Raw genomic sequence first — 19,501 nt, 5'->3', positions numbered from 1 at the left:
AACCTCTCCACCTCCTGCAGAATGTTAAACAACTCCTACAGAACCTTCCACACCTCCTCCTGAAAAACCTTCAACACCACCAGCAGACACCCCCAACACCTCCTCCTGCAGAACCTGTACACCTCCTGCAAAACCTTCAATACCTCCAGCAGAACGTTAAACACCTCCTGCAGAACAATTCACACCTCCTCCTGAAGAACCTTCAATACCTCCAGCAGAACCTTTAACACCTTCTGCAGAACCTCGACACTTCCTGCAGAACTTTAAAAACCTTCTGCAGAACCTTCTGTACCTCCTTCAGAACCTTCAATACCTCCTGCAGAACCTTCCACACCTCCTGAAGAATCTTCACCACCTCCTGCAGAACCTTCACCACCTCCAGCAGAACCTTTAGCACATCCTGCAGAGCCTTCAACACCTCTTGCAGAACCTTCAGCACCTCCAGCAGAACCTTCTGTACCTCCTTCAGAACCTTCAATACGTCTTGCAGAACCTCCCACACCTCTTCCTGAAGAACCTTCAATACCTCCTGCAGAACCTTCAACACCTCCTCCTGTAGAACCTTTAACAACTCCAACAGAACCTTCTGTACCTCCTTCAGAACCTTCAATACCTCTTGCAGAACCTTCAACACATCCTGCAGAACCTTCAACACCTCCAGCAGAACCTGCTGTTTTGTTGTTGTTTTGTTTATCAACATGACAGATGTTGAAGTGATTCACTGATCTCTTGACTGGTTCTAAACTGGATGCATCAGAATGTTCTGGACTTTACTAAACACATTCAATAATAACGAATGAATGTTACAGCACACTGCGGCTGATTGTTGAGGTATGTTCAGGTGATCACAGGTAGGCATACTGTAATTTATTACAAACCCTATCAGTAAACCTGCAGTTTATGGTGTTTCCCTTTTTCAATAAAAATACCTTAAAATAAAAATGACTCATAACACATGAGGTCATGTTTTTGTCTGAATTCAGCAGAAGACCGTTGATTCTGAACAAGTCATAATGTTGTCTTCATGGAAAGATATTGTTTAATTATCAGATTCTTGATGGAGTATGGTGTTCACCTCAGACTGGCTTTAATAGATTTTATTTGTTGCAATCACAGAGCAGCAGCTGGACTGATGTGTTAAAACATGACACCAACAGTTTTAGTCTTTAACAGAAACCCTGATAGTTCTGGATCAAATGCAGCAGTTAATAAAAAAAATGATATCTGTTGTGAACACACACAAACACACTCTCACCTGTGACGTGTGAAGCCAGTATTTGAGGTTCTGTCGGCGGCGGATGTGTGGCAGGACGAGTTGGTAGAAACCATGTTCACCTGCCAGAGTCAGCAAAGCTCCGCCCACTCCAATACACAACAACAAGAAGAGTCCTGAGAAGTGACTGATCCCCATCTGAAGAGTCTGACAAGAGACAGAAGAAGAAAAGTTAAGAGTGTGACAGCAGAGACAGAGGAAGAAGAAAAGGTTCCCAAAAAACTTCAACTGCTATCAAATTTCATGGAGAAAGAAACGGTTTTAAAGATGAAAACATCACAGAAGGGGAAGGACTTTATGTCCCGAGGCTTTCCTTCCTGTTTTCCAGCTGCATGTTTATGAATTTCAGTGACCACAATGAAACAAAATGAAGCATAGATTTATAATTGCAGGAAAACATGTTTTGTCTGATGTTAATGCAACACAGATTTCTGTTTGTTGTTATTGAATGAAGCAGAAAAGATGATGAATAAGTTGAATTTATAAAATATATAAAAATTCCTCTCTGTGACTCTATACAAACAGCTGTTCTCTGAGCCAAAAGCTAACATTAGCATGCTAACATGCTCACAGTGAAAATGCTAACATTCTGATGTTTAGCAGGTGTCATGTTCACCATTTTAGTTTAGCATGCTAGCATGCTAACATTAGATTATTCTCAGTAAACACAGCCCATGTGAATGTCATCAGTTCTGCAGGTTTTTGTTCAAAAACTAAATTATTGGACACATTTAAATGTTGACCTGATGATGGCGCTAGATAAGTGAAAACACGAGAGAAACACAAGGAATAAAAATGTAATAAACAGGTTCAGACAGCAGCTGAACTCTGATGTTTCATCATCACATCCACGTGATTTATTTTCTTTGATTCATCTGATTGTATGTCGTGATAGCACCTCCTGTTTGTGTCCATACTACCGTCTTATTAAATGAACAATGACACGCCCTAATCATGAAGACTTGAAACATGTTGTGTCAATAAAGTTTTCATTATCAAAGACAATCACAAGTGAATGTTCAAATCGTGTCAGTGAGTCAGAGTGACCTGCAGGGGGCAGCAGCTGAACACCTGAAAAAAACCAGCTCAGTACTCTAATGTCCTACTAATAAAACTACTACTACTACTACTAAGTAATACAAATACACAATGTATACTCACAATATCTTTAACATATTTAGGTTTAATTTCATTATGTTTGTAGAGATTTTTATTTACATTTTATTTTTCAGTCAAACCAAAACTGGAATAATACTAATCCATAAAGAAACAAATCTGTCAAAAAGACAAATATGAGCAAATTATTCTTTAAAAAACTCAAAAACGATTTTTAAAATAGTATTGACATGTTGTTTGTAAACATGTTGACACTGACCTCAGTGACGGCGAACACTCTGTTCCCACATGGAACCACTTTGTACCACTTGTCGTGCAGCAGGTCCATGTAACCCTCAGACTTATACCTGCTGATGAACTCTGAGATGTTGGAGGTCAGAGGAGAGTTCTGAGGCAGGCCGATACCATAACCTGTCAACAAACAACAAAAAACAATAAACAACAGGCCAAAACCATAACCTGTCAACAAACAACAATAAGCAATAAACAACAGGCCGATACCATAACCTGTCAACAAACAACAATAAACAACAGGCCGATACCATAACCTGTCAACAAACAACAATAAACAACAGGCCGATACCATAACCTGTCAACAAACAACAAAAAACAATAAACAACAGGCCAATACCATAACCTGTCAACAAACAACAATAAGCAATAAACAACAGGCCGATACCATAACCTGTCAACAAACAACAAAAAACAATAAACAACAGGCCAATACCATAACCTGTCAACAAACAACAATAAGCAATAATAAGCGATAAACAACAGGCCGATACCATAACCTGTCAACAAACAACAGGCCGATACCATAACCTGTCAACAAACAACAATAAACTGGGCTGGGCCATAGCACAGCTGGACCCTATAAATAATATATAACTGAGTCCTTCTGTCCGTGTGATGAATCCGAAGTTCTCATCAGATTCAGTCTCAGTTACTGTTTGTACATAAATGTCTTTGTATCTTTTTATATATTAAATCTTTCAACAACAAGTTTCATGTCGACCGTCTCTGATCCAGGTTTTATTTCACGCTGATAAACTCAACAGCCTGTGAGTCATGACACGCTAACCTACTTTGTGTTTACCTCCTCTTGTTTAATGTGTATAAACATGCGACTCTGCAGCATGTAGTGAGAGTCATGTGACTCTGGAGCATGTAGTGAGAGTCATGTGATTCTGCAGCATGTAGTGAGAGTCATGTGACTCTGCAGCATGTAGTGATTGACATGTGACTGTGTCAGACTGCACACAGTGTAAACATGTATCAAGTGATGGGTCATTGAGTCAAGGTAAGTTTTGAAGACTAAACGTCTTTAAACTGTCAGAGCATCTGCAGGGACACCATCCTCTCATCTGATTGGTCCAGATGATGAAACTTCATGAAACATGTTTCATTAAAAAAACTCAGAGGAGGCGAACACACACACACACACACACACACACACACACACACACACACACACACAGTCTCACCTTCGATGGCAAAGGGTTTCCCGACAGTTGCCAGTTTACAGTCGGCGTCGATGGAAACTTCGTAGTCCAGCAGAGCTTTATCCATGATGAAGGCGTCGAGCTGAGGAGGATCTGTCCTTCAACACAGAGCAACACAGTTACTACAGCAACCAAACAGCAACTAACAGCTGCTAACACAACAGCAGCAACTGGTAACATGCAGCTCAGCTGGAGACCGGGCTCTGGTTCTGGTCTGTTCTGGTTCTGTGTGTCCGGTCACAGTGGATGTTTTTAATGAGATGTTGGCACATTTTCAAACCCCAGCTGTGTGTGTGGAGACAGAGCCAGTTATTTAAAAACAAAAATAATGTTCTCCTAAAAGAACCACGTGTGTCTAAACCAAACTGGAGCAGCAGAACCGTGACGTAACGCCATTGAACTGACAACTGAAGTGAAGCAAAGTTTCAACATTCTTTCTAATGCAAACATTCTCCACTGTTCCCTCTAGTTCTCATTGGTTCTCCACTGTTCCCACTAGTTCTCATTGGTTCTCCACTGTTCCCTCTAGTTCTCATTGGTTCTCCATGGTTCTCTCTAGTTCTCCTCTGTTCCCACTAGTTCTCAATGGTTCTCCACTGTTCCCACTAGTTCTCATTGGTTCTCCACTGTTCCATCTAGTTCTCCTCCGTTCTCATTGGTTCTCTTCTGTTCCCTCTAGTTCTCATTGGTTCTCTCTTCTCTCTTGTTCTCATCGGTTCTCCACGGTTCCCTCTAGTTCTCCTCTGTTCCCGCTAGTTCTCATTGGTTCTCCACTGTTCCCTCTAGTTCTCCTCTGTTCCCTCTACTTCTCATTGGTTCTCCACAGTTCCCTCTAGTTCTCCTCTGTTCCCTCTAGTTCTCATTGGTTCTCCACAGTTCCCTCTAGTTTTCCTCTGTTCCCTCTAGTTCTCATTGGTTCTCCACTGTTCCCTCTAGTTCTCCTCTGTTCCCGCTAGTTCTCATTGGTTCTCCACTGTTCCCTCTAGTTCTTATTGGTTCTCCACGGTTCCCTCTAGTTCTCCTCTGTTCCCTCTACTTCTCATTGGTTCTCCACTGTTCCCTCTAGTTGTTCTCTGTTCCCTCTAGTTCTCATTGGTTCTCCTCTGTTCCCTCTAGTTCTCATTGGTTCTCCACTGTTCCCTCTAGTTCTCATTGGTTCTCCATGGTTCCCTCTAGTTCTCCTCTGTTCCCACTAGTTCTCAATGGTTCTCCACTGTTCCTGCTAGTTCTCATTGGTTCTCCACTGTTCCATCTAGTTCTCCTCCGTTCTCTCTAGTTCTCATTGGTTCTCTTTTGTTCTCTCTAGTTCTCATTGGTTCTCTATTCTCTCTTGTTCTCATCGGTTCTCCACGGTTCCCTCTAGTTCTCCTCTGTTCCCGCTAGTTGTCATTGGTTCTCCACTGTTCCCTCTAGTTATCCTCTGTTCCCTCTAGTTCTCATTGGTTCTCCATGGTTCTCTCTAGTTCTCCTCTGTTCCCACTAGTTCTCATTGGTTCTGCACTGTTCCCGCTAGTTCTCATTGGTTCTCCACTGTTCCCTCTAGTTTTCCTCTATTCTCTCTTGTTCTCCACTGTTCCCTCTAGTTCTCCTCTGTTCCCGCTAGTTCTCATTGGTTCTCCACTGTTCCCTCTAGTTCTCCTCTGTTCCCTCTAGTTCTCATTGGTTCTCCACAGTTCCCTCTAGTTCTCCTCTGTTCCCTCTAGTTCTCATTGGTTCTCCACGGTTCCCTCTAGTTCTCCTCTGTTCCCTCTACTTCTCATTGGTTCTCCACTGTTCCCTCTAGTTGTTCTGTTCCCTCTAGTTCTCATTGGTTCTCCACGGTTCCCTCTAGTTCTCCTCTGTTCCCTCTAGTTCTCATTGGTTCTCCACTGTTCCCTCTAATTCTCCACTGTTCCCTCTAGTTCTCATTGGCTCTCCACTGTTCCCTCTAGTTCTCCTCTGTTCTCTCTAGTTATCACTGGTTCTCCTCTGTTCTCTCTTGTTCTCATCGGTTCTCGTTGGTTCTCTTACTTGAGAGTGGCAACTCCTTCAGGCGTAGTTGGCTCGTTGAAGCGTCTCATGTACTCGTGCATCTCTGGAAAACTCTTCTTCATGTAGTCCTCGGCGCTGCTCTCCCTCACCGTCCCAAAACGAAAACCCCATGACGGGTGATGCAGCTGACACACCAACGAAGAAGAAGAAGAAGAGGAAGAAGAAGGAAAGAGGAAGAAGAAGAAGAAGAAGAGGAAGAAGAAGAAGAAGAAGAAGAAGAGGAGGAGAAGAAGAAGAAGAAGGAGAATGAAAGCAGGAGTTTAATGAAGAGAGACTTTATACTGGAGTACAGAAACATGAGAACAGCTCAGGCTGAAGTCAGGAGGTGATTCAGTGACCTCGTCTGGAGGAAGAGGTGGTTGGTGGTGTGAAGGTTGGTTTTGTCTCATTCTGCAGGTCGGTGGGTTACAGGTGATGTTTCTGCTCATAATAATGTTCATGTCACATCAGCTCAGTGTGTTTCTTTGAGTCTCGATCGTGTTGCTTTGCTTCAATACATATTATTTTCAATGTGATGCCTCGTTACATCATCTTGAATGCACAGATGTTGACAGACGAGGTAACGATTTAAAGTTTTCTTCCCGTTATGTTTCGTCTCATTCTCCGACTTCCTTCCTCTTCCTCTTCCTCTTGCCCTTCCTCTCTCCTGAAGTCATAGTTACAGGCGACCAACTGAAACGCAGCGTTAGTCTGAGGAGGTGTGTGGATTTGTTTGGTTCGAACATTGTTGATGAACATGAAGAACAAACATCCAGTCATTTTAATGCAGAAATCTGATGGATGAAATCTCTAAAGCTAATGAGCCTCACGCACGCGCGCACACACACACCTGCTGAAGGAACATTCAGACAACGTTGAGAAGGCATCAGTGTTTTTCTGCTCTATAAAAAGCTAATCACACACAGATGCCCCCCCCCCCCCCATCTCCCAGCAGCCCTGGCTGTTTAAACACTTGCTTCATGCTTCAATCAGCTGCTGAATTAAAAGTGTAATTAGGACGAGGCAGGTGACCCAGAGAACAAATTTAATCTGCCGTTATTTAACCACAGAAAGAGTGAACATCACGCTGGAGTCACATTTGACTTCAGTTTCCATTAAAACTAAATATATTGATCTATTATTGGATCTTCATTGAGTTTTCTTCTTCTCTTCCTGTCAGCTCTCTTAACAATGAAACTTTATGTTTGACACGTTACATTTGCACTCATCAATATCTTAACATAAACATTCATCAAAGAGTCCTGATCGACTTCATCGATCGGTTTAGTCATCAGGATCATTGATGATTGAATCCAAAGAGCTGATTCAGTGATCAAACTGACACCTGACTGCTGTTTGATGATGTCACATGGTGATGACATCACCAGGTAGCAGAGGTCAGTACCTGCAGTCACCTGCATGTGTTGTTCAGAGACTCACATGGAATCAAAGATCTAAAGTTCTCACCTTGGAGTCGTGGATCCCGGACACCTCCTCGAAGGTCTTCTCGCCCACCATGACAGCGGCGAGGTTGGCGGTGTAGCTGGACAGCACCAACAGGCAGAAGATGGCCCACAGGTTCATCAGGAAGCGACCCGTCCAGCACTTGGGCGTCTTGGAGGAGACGGTGCGTCCGAACAGGATGGCGTAGCACAGGTTCAGAGCCGACGAGTACGAGAACACACGGATCCTGTTGCGTCCGTGAGGCGTCATGCCGTACGGACTCTTCCACTCATACAGCGTGAGGAAGAGTGCCGTGATGTGCAGCGCCAGGAAGATGCCCACCCACATGGACCAGTGCAGGGGCCACATGAAGGCACCAATTGGGGCTGCCGTGTCCTTACTGCGCACCAGGATGCCCAGGCTGGTGGAGAAGAATGGCGAGGTGAAGTCGATGACACGACTGCGAGCTGAGTTGATGCTGAAGGAGGTGACGGCCATGTCTGCCAGCCCGTTCAGGAGGTCGCCCACCAGCCCCGTCCAGCGACCACCCTTCCATGCGCCATACTTACCGTCCCCGACGATGTAAAGGTCGAACTCGAAGCCCAGGTCCTCTGCAAGCTTCTCCAGCAGGTCGATGCAGTAACCATAGCAACACTTATTGTACTCTGGTGGCAGGAAGCTGCTGTTCCCACGTGCCACCTCCTGGAAGAACCTCTCCAGAGTCTCCGAGCTGTTAGTGCTGGCATCCAGGCAGTACTGCCCGGCCGGGCAGCTGCCCTCGTCGTCCACGTCCCGCGTGAACACGAAGGGATGTTCCACCAGCGTCACCACTCGCACCCGACTCCCCAGCACCGGCATCCCCCCCCTCCAGCGCCCCCTGGTCCTCTTGCCCGTCCCCTCCGTCCTGTGGCGAGCTTTGGGTCCCTGCCACACCCCCTGCTCCTCCACCTGCAGCTCGCCTCCCTCCCAGCTGCCCACCGTCACCCAGGTGGGCTGACCCAGCGCATCCCGCCTCAGGCTCCAGATGTGGAACCGCTGCAAGGTGAGCACCTGAGATTGGTTCTGATGGACCCGGACCGGACCCGTCAGACCGGAGAAAGATGTGTTGGATAGGAACCTACAGGACAGAATAAAACACAGGTAACACTTGCTACTGCAGGGGGCGGGGCCTCAGGGGGCGGGGACACATGTCAGCCGGTTATCTGTCATCTGGGTCGTCCTGATGTTTCAGGTTCTAAAACCTGGAGAACCAAACCGACACACAGTAAAGTCACCAACAACAAGTCTTTGGCTTCTCTGATTGATTGTATTGATTAGTGACGATGATCAATGACATTAATTATTGATTAAGTGTTATTTAGTTATTAAATGACAATGAATGATTCAATTCAACACATTTAAAGATTTTCACTGACAGATCTGAACTGATGTGGACATTTCAGTTTAGTCAAAACTGAAGAGAGAGGACTCAACCAACCAACCAACCAACCAACGTGATCATAAGAACATGAAGCTTCACTATGTTCACTAACAGTAAGTTTGTTTACATCCAAATGTTTTAGACCAAAACTCAAACTGTTTCCTGTCTGAGATGAATAACTGATAATGTCATGAATCATGCAACTTCTCTATGACTCGTCACTTCCTGTGTTTCACTGAAAACATCAGCTGTGTGTGGAACGATGATAAGGAGCTCATAGAAAGGTGCAGAATAAAAGTTTCTTAAAAACATTATTATGATTGTGAAGTAATCATTTTAGAATGATTGTTTTGTTGATCTCTGTGTCAGAATACTGACAGCAGGTTGCAACTTCTTACAAGGTTTGTCAGCCAATAGTATAACATCGTTAGTGTCACATAGTATCTGAGTTTCGTCAGCATCAACAGTCTGGTAGTTGCCACTTTGTGGAAAGAAAAGTGAAAAGCTAGCTAGCATTAGCAACGTTAACTAAAACAAACTGGCAGACACTTGAGGGGGCATTTTTCATTTAATTTTTCATTCATGTATTTATTGAGTTGAGACAATGCACATTCATCAACATTGATGTGTTAAGCATCAGTGTAAATGCACCGGACTTAGCATAACTGCTAACTAAATTTCAGCTGTAGTCCCAAAGCAGGTTCCTAGACAACATAGACACAAAAGACTTTAAAACCTCGCAGCGACAAATCATAAAATGGACAATTACAAAACAGAACACAGACAGACAATATTAAGGCAAAGCAGACGCAGACAGACAAGATAAAACAGACAATTTTAACCCACAGTTACAGAACAGGTAGATGACAGCAGTGCAGTGATGTAAATCGGATGAATGAATGAGATCAATAAAATCTTTAACTCTGACTGCAGCTCTTCGAATGACCTCAAATGTCCTTTTCTTTGTCTTTTATGGTTTAATGACAGACTGGAGAATTAGCTCCACCTGCTGTTTATCTCCATCAACCAATCAGTCAGGGTTTATTTTTCTGAAAATTAGGTTTAAAATTAGTTAAATTTGGAATTTAAACTAGAAATATTGACACAGAAACATTGAGAACATAAACAGGAACAGTTCATCAGACTGTGTTGACAGAGCTGTGATTGGTAGACAGGACCTCCTGACGGTTTCTGGATGAACCTGAAAGACAGTTTGATGTTTTATTTCCTGATTATCGACAATCTTCTTCTGTTCAAACTAAGGGCGCTTTCACACCGCTAGTTCGATTATTTGGTCCGCACCAGGCAGTAAAATTGTTACATTGTAGCATACAGACTGCGGTGTGGTCCGCGTTCACGCATGCAAACTGACCGAACTAAGAGCTTTTGGTATGAATGGACTGATTAGTGCGCACCAACTGCTGTTGGTGTGAAAGCGCAGTTCGGTCCGTTTTCGTCGGTGTGAAAGTATCAATCGCACTCGGGTGCGCACTAAATCAAGCAGACCGAGACCTCCAAAAAGGGGTGGTCTCGGTCCGCTTGATTCCGCACCAAATGCCAACCTTTGGTGCGGTCGCTCTGGTGAGAACGCAAACCTGGACCAACTCAGGTATAAACGTGACCCACACATCTGACCCAGATGTTGAGGATGGTGAGTCATTTTCCCGCTTTTGCTTATTATTATTAAGGCAAAATAACACAATTTATGTCCATCAATGAATAGGTTATAGGCTAAAGCTTAATATGCGTGCTGCGTGGATATCGTTATGATGCAGCTGCTAACATAATTAGGCTATGTATTTTTTTTCTGACTGTGATCCTCATAAAAGTGATATGTTACAAATCTTCATGAAATAAACTAACGAAATTTGTTAAAGTAAGTCATTTGGTGATTCCTACAGTAAGCCACTCAGTTAAACCAAGTTTGCGCTGCACTGCTCCGCTTGTGAGGCTGCGAGTGCGACTGCGCAGCCCTGAAACACATCGCAATTAAAAATCGATCTGTAGTAGTTTACATTTGCCACCTCTGCATACCACATAGGCAGCCCACTGGGTTGTAAGGTCAGAATCAGAAGAACATGCTTGCGCTTTTTTTTTATCATAGTGTGCTGTGTTGACCAGCTGTGTTGTGTTTGCCGGCGCACAGCTGATCAACACACAGGTGTTGTACAATATAAAAAGCAAGGACCAGCGCAAGTAACAGTGTACGAACATGTCGCTCCATTGTGAAAGTCCAAATTGGCGCTTATTTCTTATTTCGCCTATTCAGACCAATTTTGGTCCGTTTGCATGTGTGAACAGTCTGTCTGTCAGTCAGTCTGTATGCTACAATGTAACAATTTTACTGCCTGGTGCGGACCGAATAATCGAACTAGCGGTGTGAAAGCGCCCTAGTCATGAACTCCTCCTTTCCCTGAGGACCAACACTGGTGGAAGGGTACTGGCAGGTATACCGGCTGAACTGTACACCCCACACAGCCCTGACGACGTCCCCGTTCACCGGACCACCCGAAGGAAAAGAGGACGGAGAGGATACGTCGGAGACTGAAACGTCTCAGCCTGGACAACCCCCGCCGGCTTCCTCTGCTGCCTACGGTTCTGCTCTCAAATGCACAGTCCATCAGGAACAAGGTGGATGAGCTGGAAGCGTGGGCCAAATTTAAACCTGAAGTTCGGGAAGCATGTCTGCTAGCATTCACAGAGACATGGCTCAGTGAAGCGGATCAAGACGGGGACCTGGCCATAAGTGGGTTCGGCAGCCCACTTCGTCTTGACCGGTCCCCAGAGATCACAGGGAAGGGTTGAGGAGGGGGAGTGTGTCTTTTTGTTAATCGGAGGTACTGTAACACCGTTGTGATCCGGGAAAGTTATGTACTGGTACAGCTGTTTTTCACGCTTGTTTACGTTCACCCACATACCAACGCAGCCGCAGCGGCACAGCTGATCGTGGATGTCACACATAGACTCGACTCCATCTGCCCTGATGCTCCAAAGTTTATCCTCGGTGATTTTAATCACTGCACCTTGACCAAGTCACTGACAACCTATGAACAATTTGTGTCTTTAAGACTTTAAGAAACTCCACGATTGATCTATGCTATGGTTCTGTAAGCAGCGCCTATAAGTCCTTGCCCATGCCTTCTCTTGGGGCTTCCTACCACAACTGTGTGTTTTTAATGCCTGTGTATAAGCCTGCCCTCAGACGTCTTGAGCATGAAGAGAAAGAAGTTAAAATCTGGTCGGAGGACAGTGTTTCATCTCTCCAGGCCTGTTTGGACTGCACTGATTGGGACTGTTTCTATGATAGCTGTGAGAATATTGACGTTCTCTGCGACACGGTTTCCTCCTATACCTCCTTCTGTGTGAACTCTATTATCCCATCAAAAAAAGTTGTTATTTATCCTAATAACAAACCCTGGGTAACTAAGGAGCTCAAAACCGTTATCAACAAAAAGAAAAGGGCCTTCTTCACAGGTGATCTTCTTGAGAAAGGGGCCCTCTCTAGGGAGGTGAGGAAGGAAATAGTAAAGGCTAAAGTAAACTACAAGAACAAAATTGAAATACAGTTTGCAGGTGGCAATATCAGAGCAGCTTGGCAAGGACTTAAATCAATGGCCTGTATTAACAAGCAGGCAGATGAGGCCAAGCAACACACCACCATTAAAGGAGTACTGGATGCTGAGTTACCAAACGCTTTCAATTGTTTTTTTCCCGCTTTGAAAGTTGTGATTTCACTCAGAATATCTCTGCATTGAAGAATTCTCTTGTACCCATAACTGATTTTGTTATATGCAAAGATCAGGTTACAGCTTTGTTGAAGAAAACCAACATAAGGAAGGCTGCTGGCCCAGATGCTGTCTGTGGGCGCACACTGAGGTACTGTGCCAACCAGCTCAGTGAAGTTTTCTCTGCTCTCTTTCAGATGTGTGTCAATCACTGTCAGCTTCCTTCAATTTGGAAAAGCTCAACAATAATTCCAATCCCCAAAATAAAAAATCCTGAGCAACTAACTGAGTTTAGGCCTGTCGCTCTTACATCACTTATTATGAAAATCTTTGAGAAAATCTTGAAAGATGAGATTGTCTCTTTAGTGCATGACAAATTAGACCCCTTACAGTTTGCATATCAAACTGGAGAAGGAGTGGAGGATGCTAAACTCCTCATCTTTGACAAAATCTATAAGCACTTGGAGAAGCCAAAATCACACGTGAGACTTTTATTTGCTGACTTCTCTTCAGCTTTTAACAAGATGCAACCACATATTTTAATTCAACGACTTTTCTCTTATTTTAATTTACCGGATCAGTTCTTATTGTTGCTTTTAAACTTTTTAACTGATAGGAAGCAGCAGGTTTTAGTTAACGGAGCTTTGTCAGACGTTGTGGTTTCAAATACAGGCTCCCCACAGGGTTGCGTTTTATCTCCCCTTCTTTTTGTTTTGTATACAGACAGTTGCAGGTCTCACAAAGAGGGCAGCTACCTGGTAAAATTCTCAGACGAAACAGCACTTCTGACTCTCCTCCAAGGGTCAGAGTCGGACCACGGTAGTGCCGTGGTGCTGATCACAACCATTACTGCTATGATATAATATTGTTGTTGTTTTTCATTTCTTTATTTTATGTATTATTATCATCATCATCATTTAATATGAACTGTATATATATTTTTCATTATATATAACAACTTGCAACTGTCTAATGACACCCAGTCACACACACACACACACACACACACACACACACACACACACATAGGGTATACAATACAATACAATACAATACAATAAAACTTTATTGTCCATCATCGTGGAAAATTGTCTTCGGCTCACCGTGAAAGAGATACACATTTCATTAAAAACACAGTTAGATAAGGAAACAGTTAAAACACAATTAATCATACAATAAATAAATAGAAAAAAAAAGAAATTGAAATTGAGAGCAGTTCATTGCTAGTGCCATTTAGGATACATTGAGAAGGTGGACAGCATTTGGGATGAATGATTTTCTAAATGCTCCCTTGGCCAGTGGGACTCTAGCGTCTCCCCGACTTGAGGAGCTCAAACTGGCTGGTAAGAGGGTGGGAGCTGTCCGCTGAGATTTTTCTGGCCTTCCTCTTTGTCCTTTCTGTGTAAATTTCTGTTAGTGGCTTTTGGGGTCGTCCCACTATTTTACTTGCCCTCGACACAATTTTGCTCAGTTTGGTTTTACATTTACAACTTAAGTAACCAAACCAGACAGAGAGATGAAAGGTGAGCACGCTTTCTACATGTGTGGTATATACCAGGTCTAAAATCTTTTGGCTGACCCCCAGGCTGCTCAGCCTCCTCAGCAAGTTGAGTCTCTGTGAGCATTTTTTGAACACATAATCAGTGTTTCCTGTGAATTCAGCTGGCCATCGAGCACTGTACCCAGATATTTAAAGGTTTTGACAGTTTCCACAATTTGGCCATCAAGTGAGAGTGGCGCTGTGGAGAGCTCTTGGTTTAGGCAGAATATCACTTCTTTTGTCTTTGTCACATTGATTTCTAGTTTGCTCTGTGAGCACCATTCTTCGAGGTTCTTCACATAAGTTAAAAAACAAGTGTCATCAGGGGGGTCTGCAGTCTGTTGAAGGCCAACTAAGGCCATGTCATCAGCATATTTAATCAATTTCATGTTATGTTCATTAATACAAAATTCATTTGTGAAGAGAGAAAAAAGCACAGGAGAAAGAACACTGCCTTGTGGGCATCCTGTACTTAGGGTGAGCAAGTCAGACTGGGTGCCATTTACCTGCACCCTCTGAGGGCGGCATGAGAGAAAGTCCCTTCTCCATAGGATTAGAGTTCCTGAAATATCAAGTTCAACCAGCCTTTTCAGTAGAATAGATAGCCTCACAGAATTAAAGGCTGCACTGAAGTCTATGAATAAGACCCTTGCATACCCTTTAGGCCGTGACAGCTGCTTAGATATAGAATCTGTCAGTGTCAGCACAGCATCATCCGTGCCTCTGTTACTTTTATAGGCAAATTGCAACGGATCTAATCTATTAGCTAAGGTGGTGGTCAGGGTGTCAGCTAGGACTCTTTCCATGGTTTTACAGAGATTGGATGTTATTACAATTGGCCAAAAATCTTTAAGTTTACATGCACCTGGCGTTTTTTGGTATAGGCGCTATTATTGAGGATTTCCAGGATGTTGGTACATTGATGAAGGTTAGGCAAGTGGTCGGACAGGTTACAGGAATTAAAATGCCCGAGGATGAGAACGGGCTGGTCAGCAGAGCGAGCGAGTGCCGTGTTGTAGCTTTCGGCTATCCTCTCTCCTGCTGCTGCATTGTTTGGTCCGGGCACATAAGTGAGGATCACAGTGATCTGCCCAAACTCCTGGGGGAGATAGAAGGATTGGAATGAAACAAATCAAATCAAATCAAATCAAATCAAATTTTATTTGTATAGCCCAAATTCACAAATCACAGTTTGCCTCAGAGGGCTTTACAATCTGTACAGAGACGACACCCTCTGTCCTTCAACCCTCGATTCAAGTGAGGAAAAACTTGCCCCCCCAAAAAAAGGCCCTTTTAACAGGGAAAAAAAAATGCGGAAGAAACCTCAGGGAGAGCCACAGAGGAGGGATCCCTCTCCCAGGACGGACAGACGTGCAATAGATGTCGCATGTACAGAGCAGATCAACGAGATCACAATGTATTCAATTATAAGCGATGGTTGACAGGAGTGAAAGTACATAAAGATGTATTACAGCAATAATAATGAAATGCACATGGAAATGTGATTACTAGTGATAACAGTAGTAGTGATTAATGGTAAGGATGGTATGTAGTAATGCATTACAATAATAGTAGTGGAACGTATGTAACAGAGATGTGACTAATATTAGCGACAGTAGTGGTGGGTGTCAGGCAGGGTCATGGCAGTAGGCGCATCCACGATCCGGCAGGGTCATAGCAGTAGGCGCATCCACGATCCGGCAGGGCCATAGCAGTAGGCGCATCCACGATCAGGCAGGGCCATAGCAGTAGGCGCATCCACGATCAGGCAGGGCCATAGCAGTGGGCGCATCAACGATCAGGCAGGGCCATAGCAGTAGGCGCATCCACGATCAGGCAGGGCCATAGCAGTAGGCGCATCCACGATCAGGCAGGGCCATAGCAGTGGGCGCATCCACGAGTGTTGTTCGCAATGAGCCTGCAGTGCTATCAACAAGATGATCGATTTGTGAGGAACTGAGGTTAGCGGAGGAGTCCTCTATTATATTAAGACATGGCATTGAATTTAGTGCCAGCGGTATAATTTCCTTAAATTTAGCTACAGCACTATCAGATAGACATCTAGTGAAGGAGTTTTTGCCTAATGGTGTGTAGTCCAGTAATAGAACTTCAAAAGTTATTAAGTGATGGTCTGATAAAAGAGGATTCTGTGGAGAAACTGTTAGATTTTCAATCTCGATACCATAAGCTAGAACAAGGTCAAGGGTGTGGTCAAAACAGTGAGTTGGTTTATGTACACACTGAGAGAAGCCAATAGACTCTAATAATGAGATAAATGCAGTACTAAGGCTATCATTAACGACATCCACATGAATATTAAAATCACCTACAATAATTACTTTATCTGATTTGAGGACTAGACTTGATAAAAACTCAGAGAATTCAGATAAAAATTCTGAGTAAGGACCAGGTGCTCGATACACTACAACAAATAGAACTGGCTGTAAAGTTTTCCACGTTGGATGTGAAAGACTCAGAACAAGGCTTTCAAATGAGTTATAATTTAATTTAGGTTTAGGAATGATTGACAGACTTAAGTCATAAATAGCTGCAACACCACCTCCTCGGCCGGAGCCTCGAGGAATGTGAGTATTAATGTGACTGGGTGGAGTGGATTCATTCAGGCTGACATATTCTTCAGGATGCAGCCAAGTTTCAGTAAGACAGAATAAATCAATATTACAGTCTGAAATTAAGTCATTTACTAGTACAGCTTTCGATGACAGGGATCTGATATTTAGGAGTCCGAATTTAATTCTCTTGTCTTGTTTTGAGATTGCAGAGTTGCTGTTAATTTTTATTAGATTTTCATGCACAACTCCTCTTCTGTGGACTTTTGATTTGATTAATGTAATTAATTTAGGTGGTCGGTGGGCAGACACAGTCTCAATGAAGTTTTGGGTGTGCAACTGATCTAATGGAAGCTCAGAGAAGCGTGTAAGACTGCAGCTCTGCCTCCTGGTCTCAACTCTGGGTTGTCAGGCTGGTTGTTGGCTAATGAAATGGGTTAAATTTCTAGAGATGAGAGCCGCTCCGTCCAAAGTGGGATGGATGCCGTCTCTCCTAATGAGAAACAGTTAATATTTCATAGTCCTGTGTACACACTTGCTCCCGTATGCTGTACTGTGTAGCCCAACCTTCATCAATAAACATACATGGCCCCCCGCCGATGGATTTGCGTGCGCTACACTCATTCCTGTCTGCTCTTAACGTGGTGTAGCCTGGCAGAGTTGGAGTTACATGGTCTTTAAGCCACGTCTCCGTCAGGCATACGAGGTGGCTCGTAGCATCAGTTCATCAAGTTTATTGCTCACCGAGCGTACATTAGACAGAGTTATGACAGGAAGAGGAGTTCTTCTCCGTAGTCTCCAGAGTCGATGCCTAACGCCTCCTCTTGATCCATGCTTTTTCCTCTCCTTCCTGCTTCCCCTCTCCCTCCATCCGACTGGCCGCCGAATTTCTTCACAGCTTGCTGGCAGAAAGACTGGCGGAGCCCCACCGGTTTGGCGTAACGACAGCAGGTGCTCCCGGCTGTATGTGAGGAGGGCATGCCCGCTTGTTAGGCTGCTTCCCGGCGCAAATGCCGTCAGGCAGAATAAAGTCCATAGCAGAGCGAGTTTCATTGCGGTTTTAAAGTGCGAGGTGCAACAGAGTATCAAACAACTAAATGGAGCGCTTTACAATAGAACTGCTCAAAATAATCATTAAAAAAGCTTAAAAACTTGCGCAAACAAACAAACGGTGAGCACGGGGTCAGCAGCAGGCCGCGCTCCTGCGGTATAATTTACAGTATAAATGTATATATACATTTTTATTTTTATTTTTTTTGTATATATTTGATTCTGTGAGTTGTATTCGTTTTGTTTCATTGACTCTTGATGCTTTGGCAACATAGTTCTCGTAACATTCATGCCAATAAAGCAAATTTGAATTGAATTGAATTGAGAGACAGAGACAGAGAGACAGAGAGAGAGAGACAGAGAGACAGAGACAGAGAGAGAGAGACAGAGAGAGAGAGACAGAGAGACAGAGACAGAGAGAGAGAGACAGAGAGAGACAGAGAGAGAGAGAGACAGAGAGACAGAGACAGAGACAGAGAGAGATGAGAGCCGCTCCGTCCAAAGTCGGATGGATGCCGTCTCTCCTAATGAGAAACAGTTAATATTTCATAGTCCTGTGTACACACTTGCTCCCGTATGCTGTACTGTGTAGCCCAACCTTCATCAATAAACATACATGGCCCCCCGCCATGTATGTTTCCCAGAGAAGGAGAAACATACATGAGAACATCCCAGAGATCCAAGAGATCCCACAAACATCCCAGAGAAGGAGACCAGAACCTGCTTCACAAAACAACACAGAAATAATGTTTCTGTGTGATTCCAATGGAAAGTACATCAGTATGAAACGTCTCTTCCCAGGCAGAAGATCCAAGATGATTTGGAGTCCCACCACCTCAGAGGCTATAAAGAAGCTGGCCACTACAGACCTCCAGGGTGTGAAACACATCCTGATTCACACTGGGACTAATGACCTCACACACAACAAGGACATACCTCACTCACTGCGACAGGTGGCAGAGAAAGCAACCTCAGCGGCCCCCAGAAGAGATGTTCCTCAGCATGAGATCAACAAAATTAATGCTGAAATATCCAAAGCCTGCGCAGGAATACCAAACGTCCATATGGCACATCATGCAGAGATCCTCTACCAACACCTGTATGATAGCCTGCATCTAAACCAGAGCGGTGTGCGGCTGTTGATCAAAGACATTAAAGACACAGCTCTCAACCGCACCAGATCAACACCTCACATCACCAACAAGAGCACACCCAACCACCAAAACCTCTACAGAAGGTCACAGCACACTAGAGACACCACCAACAGTGGCCAGAGCTCTTCACGGAGATTCAAACCTGCCTCGAGGTACTACGCCCCAACCCCACCTCTTCAGAGACCCAGCACCACCCTGCCACTATACACCTCAACCCCACCCCCTCTGGATCACCACCCCACAGTACCACACTACATCCCCCCTCTACCCCCACCTCTTCATGGACCCAACACCACCCCACTGCTGTACACCTCAACCCCACCCCCTCTGGATCACCACCCCACAGTACCACACTACTTCCCCCCTCTACCCCCACCTCTTCATGGACCCAGCGCCACACCACTGCTGTACACCTCAGCTCCACCACCTCAGAACCACAACCCAACTACACCACACCACGCCAGTTGGCAGCAGCAGCAGCAGCAGCAGCGGCAGCCAGCCCAGACTCAGGTCCAGTCTCCAGCTCAGAGAGACAGTTATGATGCTGCAGCCGCCAGACTCAACACCTCACCCACTGAACTGAGTCTAAAACAGATAAGAGACATTGCAACGCTACTCTATACTAAATTACTGAGCTAGTAGAAAGTAGAACAACACTGAATAATTCATAATCACTTAACATTTCACATATTTGTTCA

General features: G+C 44.3%; 1 protein-coding gene across 1 annotated transcript in view; it reads right to left on the bottom strand.

The window, feature by feature from the left end:
• grin3bb (glutamate receptor, ionotropic, N-methyl-D-aspartate 3Bb) overlaps positions 1–19,501 on the bottom strand; it is a 102,961-nt gene that overhangs the window by 4,773 nt on the left and 78,687 nt on the right. Inside the window, exons 3-7 of the mRNA XM_084355801.1 lie at positions 7,369–8,461; positions 5,902–6,047; positions 3,874–3,989; positions 2,649–2,800; positions 1,256–1,420 (exon numbers count right to left, since the gene is read on the bottom strand). Coding sequence (XP_084211927.1) covers positions 1,256–1,420; positions 2,649–2,800; positions 3,874–3,989; positions 5,902–6,047; positions 7,369–8,461 — 1,672 coding nt within the window. The remainder of the gene's footprint in view (positions 1–1,255; positions 1,421–2,648; positions 2,801–3,873; positions 3,990–5,901; positions 6,048–7,368; positions 8,462–19,501) is intronic.

This window comes from Pagrus pagrus (assembly GCF_965226575.1).
Source record: "Pagrus pagrus genome assembly, chromosome: 6".
Taxonomy (NCBI): domain Eukaryota; kingdom Metazoa; phylum Chordata; class Actinopteri; order Spariformes; family Sparidae; genus Pagrus; species Pagrus pagrus.
This window is presented reverse-complemented; position numbering and strand designations above follow the sequence as displayed.